The sequence below is a fragment of the Rattus rattus genome, chromosome 3 (assembly GCF_011064425.1).
Source record: "Rattus rattus isolate New Zealand chromosome 3, Rrattus_CSIRO_v1, whole genome shotgun sequence".
NCBI lineage: Eukaryota > Metazoa > Chordata > Mammalia > Rodentia > Muridae > Rattus > Rattus rattus.
Window position 1 is genome coordinate 65,869,166 of NC_046156.1, and position 12,186 is coordinate 65,881,351.

A 12,186-nucleotide genomic window follows, 5' to 3' on the forward strand; every position below is an offset into this window, starting at 1 on the left:
TTACTCTCTCTCTTCTTAGCACACGGTTCAAGTTCCCCTGATGTGACCTCTGAGGCATTTCTGACCTGTTCTCTTTTCATTCTAACTTCTATTGTTCTTGTCAAGCCTGCCCTCATCTCATATACTAAGAACAGCCAGCACCAGGGTTTCTTTCTGTCAAGTGTGTGTGCCTCAGGGATGTATGTGCAGGAGCCTGAACAGGCCAAAGGGCCCATGGCGATGTGAAGATGGAGTTACAGGCAGCTCCAAGTGGGTGATGGGACCTGAGTCTGGGGCCTCTGCAGGAACAGCAGGCACTCTCAACCACTGAATCATCTCTCCAGCTCCCCAAACACTTCTTTCAAGAAGAGTGATTGGAAAATCCTTGATCGATTCCTTTAGGAGAAACTCCAAGATCTTTAAGTGACCCAAATCACTTGCCAACCACTGCCCTCTTTTGTCATTTCAATGTCTGGTCACAGACTGAACCCAATTCAATTATCACCTCAGGAAAGCACTGATAGAAAACTGCATGAATTACTCACTCTTTCAGGCTTCTATGGTGTCCAAGAATTATTTTAAAGTTTGCCACTGAGATATAATTCACATAATTTAAATGTATTTAAAGTATATAATAGAATTTTTTAGTATATTCACACCATTGTAATCATTCTCACTATCATATTCCAGCACATTCTCATTACTTCAATAAGAAAGTTGGTTCTTGTAAGCAATCACGGTCTACCTCTCTCACTTCCCAGCTTCTGGCAGCCTCCAGTCTACCAACCTCTTTGTCTTTGAGCATTTGCCTACTCTGTACATTCCACACAGACAGAACCACAACCTTTGTGGGCTTCTGTCTGGCTTCTTTCACTTAGAATGTCTTCAGGGTGCTTCCATTTATAGCATGCATCCATTCTTTTTTATGGCTAAATATCCTACTGTGTTGTACATAGACCACATTTTTCTTATCAGTTGACAGACTCTAGGTTATTTCCTTTTGGCTATTATAAAGACAGTTGCATGAATGTTCATGCACACATTTTTGTGTGAATATGAATTTTCAATTCTGCTTGGCATTTATGTCGGAGTGGATTTATCTGATTATACAGTACCTGTGTTTAACACCTGGAAGAACTGTCTAACATTTCCACAAGAGTGTACTCTTTTATATTCCCACTGTCAGTGATGCAAACAGTCCAAGAAGTAAATTTGCAGAAAAAACATAAAAAACATTCCTCAGGTTTGTCTACGGCCCTTCCCAGCATGCTACTCTGCATTGTTTTGGCTATAAAAACCCCAGTGGCTGTGAAGCAGTCCTTGTCTTCTCACATGCTTATTGGCTACATGGAGTTCTTTCATTTTGGGTTTTTTTTTAATTGCATTTTTTTATTTACATTTTAAATGTTATACCATTTTCTGGTTTCCCCTTGTTATTTCCTCCTCTCCACCTTCGCTTCTATGAAGGTACTCCCTCACCCACCCATCCACTTCCTCCCATCTCTCCACCCTGTTATTCCCCTACACTGGGGCATTGAGCCTTGACAGGGCCAAGGGCCTCTCCGCCCATTGATGCTCAACAAGGCCATCCTCTGCTACATATGCCGATGGAGCTATAGGTCCATCCCTGTGTTCTCTTGGGATTGTGGTTTAGTCCCTGGGAGCTCTGGGGTGGGGGTCTGGTTGGTTGATAGTGTGTTCTTCTTATGGGTTGCAAACCCCATCAGCTACTTCAGTCCTTTCTCTAACTCCTCCAATGGGGACCCCATTCTCAGTTCAATGGTTGGCTGTGAGCATCCACCTCAGTTAATTGTCAGGCTCTGGCACAGCCTCTCAGGAGAAAGCTATATCAGGCTCCTGTCAGCATGCACTTCTTGGCATCAGCAATACTGTCTGGGTTTGATGACTGTTTATGGGATGCATCCCCATGTGGGGCAGTCTCTGGATGGCCTTTCAGTCTCTACTCTACACTTTGTCTCCGTATTTCCTCCTGTGAGTATTTCTGTTCCCCCTTCTAATGTTTTTTTAGTAATTTTTTTAAACTACATAACCTAGGCTGGCCTCCAAACTGCAGTCCTGCCTCAGACTCCACATGTGAAACTACAGGTGCATGTCATCATGCTAGCGTGTGTCTTCTTTAAGAATTGTTCAAATTCTTGGCTAATTTTGTTTAGAATAAGAATAAATTTATGGGGGGCTGGGGACTTAGCTCAGTGGTAGAGCGCTTACCTAGGGAAGCGCAAGGCCCTGGGTTTGGTCCCCAGCTCAAAAAAAAAAAAAAAAAAAAAAAAAAAAAAAAAGAACCAAAAAAAAAAGAATAAATTTATGGGGCTGGAGAGATGTCTCTGGAGTTAAGAACATTGTTACTCTTCCAGAGAATCTGATAGCCTCTCCTGAGCTTTAGAGTACCTCCACATACACATTCTTAAAAAATATTTTAAAAAGCTGGGTGGTAGTGGTACATGATTCTAATCGGAAGGCAGAGGCAGGTGGATCTCTGAGTTCCAGGCTAGCTTGATCTACAGAGTGAGTTCCAGGACAGCCAGGGGTACACACACAAACCCTGGCTTAGAAAACCAAAACCAAAATAAATAAATAAATAAATAAATAAATAAAACCAAAACAAACAAAACAACCAAAGGGGGGGGGAACCCAAACAAACAAAAAACCCAACAAAGCTTATAATAAATATCCAATTCAAAAAAGTCAAATACTCTTTTGAATTAGTCAGCTTCTTACCTAAAGCGGTTTGTCTGTTTTGTTTTGGTTGTTGTTTGCTTGCTTCTAGTGCTTAGTATAAATTGAATCCCGAATCTAGGCAAGTGCTCTATTACTGAAAAAACGTTATAGCCTTTGCCATTTTTTTTTTTTTAATGAGTACACTGTAGCTGTCTTCAGACACACCAGAAGAGGGCATCGGATCCCATTACAGATGGTTGTGAGCCACCAAGTGGTTGCTGGGAATTGAACTCAGGACCTCTAGAAGAGTGGTCAGTGCTCTTAACCACAAAGCCATCTCTCCAGCCCCCTTGTCAAATTATTAACTGTGTTGTCTTTTTTTTTTTTTTTTTTTAATATTTTATTATTTTGTGGGTGTGGAGATTGTGCCTCATGTATGCCTGTGTACGTCGTGCATGCAGGGCCCACTGAAGTCAAGAGAGCAGTGGACACCTTGGAACTGGAGTTCGTTGTGAGCTGCCATGTAGGTGCTAGCAGCTGAACCTGGGTCTTCTGGAAAAGCAGCCGGTGCTGTTAACCACTTAGCCATCACTCCAGCCCCATTATTTGCCTTTTTACTTGTGAGGTGGAAGAGTTCTTTACGTATCCTGGTAGTTGGACCCTTAGCAGATATCTATCTGACTGTGAGGTATTTCTTTTCTTCTGTGAGCTGCCTTTTTATTATTTTATTTTATTCCTTCATACACATACATTTTAATTTTGATGATAGCTATCTTTTCAGGGGATTATTTGTACTTTTAGTAGCATAAAGAAACCAGCAGTTAATCCAGGGTTATGAAAATGTATACTCATGTCTCCTTGTAAAAGATTTGTGCTTTTCTCTGCTCATTAATTAGAATATCAAACACAACGTAAATGCTGTGTAGCTACAGTGCTGAGGAAATAATGACAAGAAACCATCTGTCCATATTCAGCTCAGATGCAGGTCCCTCTTCCCCATCTCCTGGAGTTTTATACTTTTGTTTGTTGAGACTTTATTAATCCATTCCTAAGTTTTGTTAATTACATGAGCTAAGGACACAAACTAACTTTTTGTACATACCCAGTTGACCCAGTACTATCTGTTAAAGAGACAAACGCTATTGAATTGTTAAGGTTTCTTTGTTGGAAATGAGTTGCCACAGATGTATAAACTTCATTACACAATTCTGAATTCTAGTCTACTGACCTATATATGCGGCATCATATAGGCACAGTGTCTTGGTGTCCAATGTGAATATACCAGTACCAATTTACAACACAGTAAGCATATCTTCATTTATCCCATCATGTCCTATGGCATTGGTATAACTCCTTAGGGGAAAGGGACATCTCTCAATAGTCTCTGTAGCCATTCTAACTTCTACCTCTAAGACCACCCTCACTCACTGCTCTACAGAATACTTAGCATGCCGCAAGAACACAGAGCTCGCTAAGTGTGTTCTCACAACTCCAAGCCTTGGACCTAAACTGTTTTCTTACTAACATTCCCCAAACTCAGGGTCACTCTATGTAGCCTTGGTTGGTCTGAAACTCACCACATAGACCAGGCAGGCCTTAAATTAACCAAGATCACTTGCTTCACTCTCCCAAGTCCTAGAATGAAGGTTATATGCTAGGGTTTTCTCCATTTCTTTTTGTCTGTTAAAGTTCCACTCCTTCAAACCCAACCAAAACACCATTTTTACTTACTGCAAAGTTTTTACATGCCACTGTAATTGTTCTTCCTTTACATTTTTTATTACAAACTCTTTGTTCTTCCTACTCCCCCCTTACTAGAATTTGAAATTTCCCCCATTAGATGTTAAGTACAGTGAAGGTAAGAACCACCTCATCTCCTTTTTGTAGACCACAGAAACTAAAGCAATGTTTTATATATTAAGAACTTACAGGATGACCTATTCCAGCCAAACTAATCTTCTTCTTGGTCTCTGTGCCCATCATAACACTTTCTGGCCTGGTAGTCTCTCTTGATCCTCTCTCTCTTCAGTCTAGACCAGCATTCTTCAACCCACCCTACCTCCCAAGTTACCGTTCATTCCCTTTGATTCATCTAGGAGCAATTCCAATGAACTGCATGTTCCTCAGTTCTACTAATTTCTCACTTTAGTCTGTTTCCTTATTTATTTATATTTCATCAGTCGTCCTCCTAATGTATGAACCATGGGACTCTGCTGTCCTATTCAACTTATTGGTCTGCTTTAACAAATTCTATTGTCCAAAGGCAACCCTTTAATGGTCTGGAGATAGCATTTTGTTTGCTGGGGACTGAAACAAGAGCCTCAAGCATGTGCTTTACCACTGGGCTATATACCAACAGCCCTAAGGTGTTATTATGCTTGGATATGGTCTACAAAATCAAGTTCCCAAAAATAAGAACTTAAGTTGTACACACTGGTAGATTGCTGTGATAAGGGATAATCTCATGAAGGCAATGCTAATCTGTCTTTAACAATGATCTTACCTGTAACTCTTTCTCCTCCTGTCTTAGCATATTCCTGAGGATTTGAGTGGCGTGCTTTTGGACTTCAGGATCCTAGGAATGAAATATAACAGTATAGTGAGACCTAGGGACTAGCTCAACAGCTTCTCTTCTATCTGCTCATTTCTGGGTGAGGAAAAATGTTGAGAACAGAATCTTAGTCATGAGTACACTCTGGATAATGTAGCACCTTGCTGGAATGCCATTAACATAAAATCTTAATTTGTTTAAACTTTACTACTGAGCTTCTGATATCCTGGCTGTAATCAGCTTTAATAGTGAACTGTTTTCTAACTTCTCCAAAGCACTGGTTCAATCTTCCATTCAATTTGGAAACCTGCTTCTTATCCATATCTGCATCTTGCCACCGTGAAGTCTTTACACAGGCTTTCCTACTCGGGGGCTCTTTTCTACCTGTTTTGTTCTTTCTGACTCATTCCTCTCCTGACTGTCCTCTGTACTGCACTCTTCCAGGGAGCCCTCTTGCTCTGGGAAGCAGTCTCCTCCTCTTTGACTTTCAAGCACACTCTTTCAACACCAACTGGCAACAGTCTCTAAGAGATGCTCCTGTCCATGCCTGGGTCCCAGGTAGGAAGAGTACTCCCAGACATCCTCTGTGAGTCTTCACAAAGTGAGGAAACACACTCAAGATACTACCTATAAAACCACGTATGCATGCATTCAGAGGAGTAGGACATAAGGCATGAAAATCCTTTTTTTTTTATTTCTCCGGGGCTGGGGACCGAACCCAGGACCTTGCACTTCCTAGGTAAGCGCTCTACCACTGAGCCAAATCCCCAACCCCATGAAAATCCTTTTACGTAGACTGCATTTTTAATTTTTTGGTGGTAGTCACATGTTTCTTTGTTCTGCTCACCACACCTCATTTAATTTAAGTTCCACTGAGGGAGACTGTCATAGAATCCCTAGAGTGATCAGCAGGCATCTGGAAGACTATTACCTGAAGAGGTTTGGGTCCAGTAATGTGCTGTGGAGGTGGCAAGGGTGGCGGGGGAGGTGGTGGAGGAATCATGGGGTTAACTCTGGGCGCTCCTGCCACAGATGGATTCTGCTGGAGCCCAGAGACACCGACGGAGGGAGGAGAAGAGCCTAGGAGGGTAAGCGCAGCATAGGCACCAGCTAAGAGGAAGGAAGAGAGACGAGGCATGTTGAGTGCCAGTGTTCTTAAGAAGAGTACTTAGTTAAGCACAAAGAAAATCATCTTTCTCCATTTATTAAGCCTCACAACCCTGAAGGTTAAAATCCCATTTTTAAAATTCTAGCCATTTGCTAATTTCTGTCCTCCTGCCCTGCACCAACCAAGTTCTCCTTTTTTCACATATAGACCCCAACCAAAATCTTAACCATAAATATCTCTGGAAACATTCCCCGTGAGTCATCTCACAGCCCCCCCTTCTCTCTTTTGCGAGGTAGTCTTTCAGTGTAGATGAGAATGTGTGGGTGCACTACCATGCTCAGCTTCCTTCTTGATCTCATTAAACTGAACCAACGTAAAGTGCAGCACACTGCCTGCCTGGACACAACAGGCACTTTAAACTCTAGCCTTCTACTCTCCCAAACTTCCCACGTTTGTCATTTACTTCCTCAGTACACCGCCTGTCTATCTGCACAGACTCCCTTGGTAAGGTGTTCCTGGCTAGAATTTCTTGCCTCTCTTCTGCCACCATAGGTAAAATGTGAACAAAACGGATGACAATTAAATGAGTGGTCGTAGTCGGATACGGTCAGGAGGGGCAAAGATGGTGTGCTCCAAAAGAAGATGAAGAGTGTCTAGGCATCACGCTATGCTTGGTTTACAGCCGTTTAAGTTGATCCCTCGCGTCAAGACTACAGATGAGGTTTCAGCTGCCTTCTCAGTGTCTATAAACGACACCTGAAGGGTCAGTAAACCTGCCAATTTGTCCCAGAGTAAACCAAATCTTCTATTTTTTTTTTTTTTTAGTTGTTATGCCCTAAGCAACTCACATTTGATAAGCTTTACCACCTCCAGGTGTGAGCTATTGGTCACCATGGTGCCGTTTACCTGTTCGAGGGACAAATAACATTGAGTATTAGTGGTGTAAACCTTTTTCCAAGTTGAAAATAGCATTTCCTTAGGCTACTTCCCAGTGCTTTTCAGTTACCTCTGGCTACTTGTTTACTCAAATTTACATTATCAGTTTGTTCCAAGCTGCCTTCTAAGTTTTCAGGGAAAAGACTCATGTCTCCATTCACTGACTTTTTCGGTTACACCTGTGTATATCAACTGGCCCCATGGGTTTCTTCCTTACTAGAGGGGTTAAATTCTCTGCTGCTAGGATATCTTTAATGTGGCCAGGGCTCCACTCTGCAAAGACAGACCTACATCCAGAAGACTGAAATGTCAACACTGTGGAAGACAAAGTAAGGTAAGAACCCAAGGGTTTGGGTCCTTAACTAGCCACAGCTGCTTCCTCTTAACCCTATTTTTTGTCTTTTGTGAAATAGGGATAAATAAAGCCTATTCCAGAACACTTCAAGGTCAGTGAATTTGAAGAGCGGAGAACACAGAAGCTGGCCATTTTCATCCCTCCTCCCTGCTATGGTACTATCCCAATCCAGTGGCTGCCTGGAGAAAGGAGATGAAGTAGGGATAGGCGACAGCGCTAGGCAGCTCCTGACTGCCACCACTGTAAGAAGGGGAGAGGTCACGCTTACTCACTTTGATGATCCGGTCACCCTCTTTTACACCAGCTTTCATGGCTGCGCCTCCTGTGGGGAAAAGAGCTGGTCAGCACAGCCCTACAGCCACCCCTAAAGGCCACCAGATCTATATACCACAGTCCCCCGTAGATCACCTGCTCTGAAATTTTATATCAGAACATCAAATCCTCGGTGGGCATTCAATTCTGCTCCAGCAACATGATGACTTTAATCTACAGTGGCCTGCAGAGGTCACATCTGCTGCTTTGCTCTTTCTTCACCGAGCTCAGAGAATAGAGTTCAGACAGCCAACTAATGGGGCACAGGGAGCACTGGCTCTGAGAAGAGTATGCTTTTGCTTTATTTGAATGTTTTAAGATCAGATAAGAGTTATTTCTTACTATCCCATGACACAATTTTACTGTATTAAATATAGTTAGTAAAGTAATAAGAGGAATTAGAGAAGGGATCCAAACAATAGCTTTCAAACTGGTGCTTTATAAGTCTTGAGAAGTTCATAAAGATAGTGTTCTGGGTTCTTATCATTAGAGATGATGATTTAACACTCTACTGAAAAGATTTTTAATCCATTGATAGTCTCTTCATTTGAGGTGGACCATATTAAGGCCTTCTGATGTCAGCTGACCAAGAGAGGAGATCAGAAGACCATGCTCTTGACCTTTTCAATTGCAGAGTTTTTGTTCACCATGTGGTTGTAAATAGCTTCCATTGTAATCTTTATACCCAAGAAGCACACCACCACCACAACAAAAAACAAGTTAATGAGAAGCATGAACATTATATCTTGTAAATTTGCTCCAAGATGATCATTAAATCTTGTAAGTTGTATTTATCTGCTAAACCCCTCACAAAGTACAGCTAGATGCTCCTAGTATATCAAGTCTACCTTTCATTTTAGCTTTCAATTTGGGAACTAATATTGTCCTCATCTAAAATGGCCGGAGAGATGTCTCAATGGTTAACAGCTCTTGCTACTTTTGCAGAGGCCCTGGGTTGGTGCCTAGAACCATTCAATGTTTTGGGCACCAACTGTAACTGCCTGTAACTCCAGTTCCAGGGAATCCCATGCCCTCTTCTTGCCTCTGTGGGCAGATTTTATTATTATTGTTGTTGTTTTTCAAGACTGTGTGTCCCTGTATAGCCCTGGTTGCTGTCCTGGAACTCACTTTGCAGACCAGGATGCCTCTGAACTCAGAGACTGTCCTGCTTCTGCTTCCCAAGTGCTGGGATTAAAGGTGTGTGCCCAAATACCCGGTGGTTTTATTTGTTTTGTTTTTTTCAAACAGGGTTTCACTATATAGCCTTGGCTACCCTGGAACTCAATATGTAGATGAGGCTGACCCTGAATACATAGAGAGATCCACCTGCTTCTGCCTCGAAAGTGCTGGGACTAAAAGTGTGTGCCACAATGCCCAGCTCACATTTAGTATTTTTAAATTACTAGTCATTAGAAGTAACCCGATGTTTATATATTCAGCAAAATAACTACTTTCTCTCTAATTTCAAGTTATTTGCCAGTAGATTTCCACACACAGCACATTTTTAAAAGAGTTATTTATTGTGTATGTATGTATGTGCATCACAATGTACTTTACCACTTAGCCTCTGTGATGGCTAATCTTGGTTGCAACCAAGAATTCTAGAATAACTCATTCGCCCTTCCCTTAGAGATCCCCTATTTAAACAGTCTCCAAGTCATGAAGCACTTTAAAGAACTGCCCACTCTTGACAGGTGGGTCATGACACTCACCAGGGCGCACGGACTGCACCAGTACAATGCGATCTCCACTAACTGTGAAGCCAAAGCCATGCTGGTCCTTTTGGATGATGACACAGCGCTGAACAAGACCTGCTGGGGGTGGGGACAGGAGTTTGGTCAGGCAGTCTCATTGGAAGGTCAGTATATCTAAGCCAGCCAATTGCTTTTTATAGATGCCTTCCAAGACTAGTCCGATTCCCCAGAGTCACCCTGTCCACATATACAGCATTATCAGAGACTGGTAAAAATGTAATCAACCCTGTAATCCATATGAGAGGTGATCCTTCTGTCTGTATGGATGAGACTGACTGAAGAAGGGGTAGAGTTAAGTCTAGCTGTGCTCCTCAGGACTAGTAGTAAAGATAAGCAGACCTCTGGGTTGACTGGAAACTTTACATTGTCATACCCAGTGACCACAGCAAATGGGACACTAAAGCTTGCTGACTGGTGTTAATAGCTGGATAAACCACGAAGGTGATTTAGGGTTGTTTCCTTGCCAAATACAGGGAGTGATAAATGTCAGGAGAAACCCTTTTATTCATGTCAATATTCATGCATAGTACATGCCAACTGTCTTTGCTGTGGATCTTCACTGGACACTGCACATACGTGACAGTTCTCTGCGATGACAGGGGCATGGGCCTAGAGTTACGACACAACTGTTCCAAGCCTCAATGCTGCCTCCAAGAAGTGTGAGGTTGGGCAAGTTTCTTAACGTTTCTCTCTACTTCAGTTTTCTACAAAATAAGTATATAAAACCTACTTCTTAGGTTGGCACAAGGAGGTAAATGCTATAAACCTCCTAATGTGTGCCATAAAACCCAATATACACATTACATGTTCTACATAAAGTTCAGGCGTTTTACACAACTGTACAGGAGTTTTCTATGGTGCACACACCAGTGTCTATGTGCTGATATGCCACCAGGTAGTTACCTGTTGTCTCAGAAGTGTCAGAGGGCTGGCGGTGGTGAGAAGGGGATGTGCGTTCAGGTGTAGAATCTCCCAGAGAAGACAGGCTACTTAACCTGAAGAAGGAGTAAAGGAAACACATTAGTGAGTTGAGCAGAGTGGGACCAGTAGAGCAGGCTCTGTTAAATGGGGCCCAGAGTCTTGAACAATGAAAGATAACCCACCCACCTTGTAACCTGGTCATCCCAATAGGAAATTAGTCATGTGTTCTATACTGCTGGCAATACCACCTATCTGGAATCCTGACTGGACAGGGCAAGTATGATCTCTTTAATACTCAGCAGGGTGTGAAGAAAAATACCCTTTGTAGAGTCAGACAACAAAGCGACAACAGCAGGAAGATTATACAAACATACATGTGCTTGCTGGGTCTTACCAGGATGCAATGGGGCTGATGGAACAGAACGGAGCAGCAGAGAAAAATGAATGCAAGAAAAACAAACAGCTAGTTAGTGTTAGGTGATGATTTGCAAAAGAGGAGACTGGAAGGACATGGTGGGCCAGACACATACAGAGGCCTCCATGAACACAGCAGAGCACTGATGACTTCACCTCTTTGTCTCTGAAAGTCTCACCTCTCCGAGATGGTGCCTGGACATTTAGTACTAACGAACTAGGGAATTGGCAACTTGAAACCTTGATCTTTAAATACCAGGAGCATGTCCATAGTTTGAGCTTCTGAAAAATCCATTTATCTTCTGGATACTACTGAAGAATAGGAATCTGCTCTGTTGGTGACCATACACTCCAACCTCACAATTAGCCCATCTCTACAGCTAGCCTCTGGCACACTGCTTAGAGATTGAGACCCTCAACCCTCTAAGCACATTTCACCAACCAACAGATTCCTTTCTTGATCTCTTCTTTAATTAGGGAAGATACAGGGACAGAAAACAAACCTAGAACACTGCTGTGGCCTGGCTTTTTAGAATGTGCACAGGTTCACAGCTCCAGAATCAGGAGCTGCTGCCTGCCCTCAGGAAGGGGCGGTCCCCATCTAAGAGGAAGCTTATGCAGAGAATTACTGTGCCCATGGCAGAATACCAGAAATGATGATCTCATATCTATAGAACAATGAAGAATTTGTCCTTAAAACCCTATGTATAAAGGATGATTTCTATGATGCTATTAAGGGAAAGGACAAAATTATGTGGACATTTAAAGCAGTAGGTAAACAGGAAATGATGTGCTTGCATATTTGTTATATATGTAAACATCGGCAATATCTTTGCAGAGTAGAAAAGTTCCTCTGAGGTGGAAAGGGGTTGACTAAAGAACAGGCACTGGGCTGAAGACCTCTCGTCATATTCTTTGTTGTACTTACTTCTGACCTGTGTGATGATATTAACTATTCCCAAGAGGCAGATGAAGTGGCCGACAACTGCAATCCTGGCCTTTGGGAGGCCATGGCAGGAAGACTGATGAGTTCAAGGTGGTCTTGAACTTTTTAGACTGGCCTGGGTTATACTGTGTCTCCAAACAAACTAATACTCCCTATTCTGAAACCAGTCAATATACCACCACCACCACCACCACCCCCCATTTAAAAATACGGGAATCTTTTCTCCCCCAA

General features: G+C 42.5%; 1 protein-coding gene across 1 annotated transcript in view; it reads right to left on the reverse strand.

The window, feature by feature from the left end:
* The window catches only part of Arhgef11 (Rho guanine nucleotide exchange factor 11), a 121,448-nt gene that overhangs the window by 45,481 nt on the left and 63,781 nt on the right, over positions 1-12,186 (reverse strand). The window contains exons 3-9 of the mRNA XM_032898138.1: positions 10,990-11,004; positions 10,578-10,669; positions 9,633-9,731; positions 7,881-7,930; positions 7,166-7,223; positions 6,141-6,319; positions 5,162-5,233 (exon numbers count right to left, since the gene is read on the reverse strand). Of these exons, the coding sequence (XP_032754029.1) occupies positions 5,162-5,233; positions 6,141-6,319; positions 7,166-7,223; positions 7,881-7,930; positions 9,633-9,731; positions 10,578-10,669; positions 10,990-11,004 (565 nt within the window). The remainder of the gene's footprint in view (positions 1-5,161; positions 5,234-6,140; positions 6,320-7,165; positions 7,224-7,880; positions 7,931-9,632; positions 9,732-10,577; positions 10,670-10,989; positions 11,005-12,186) is intronic.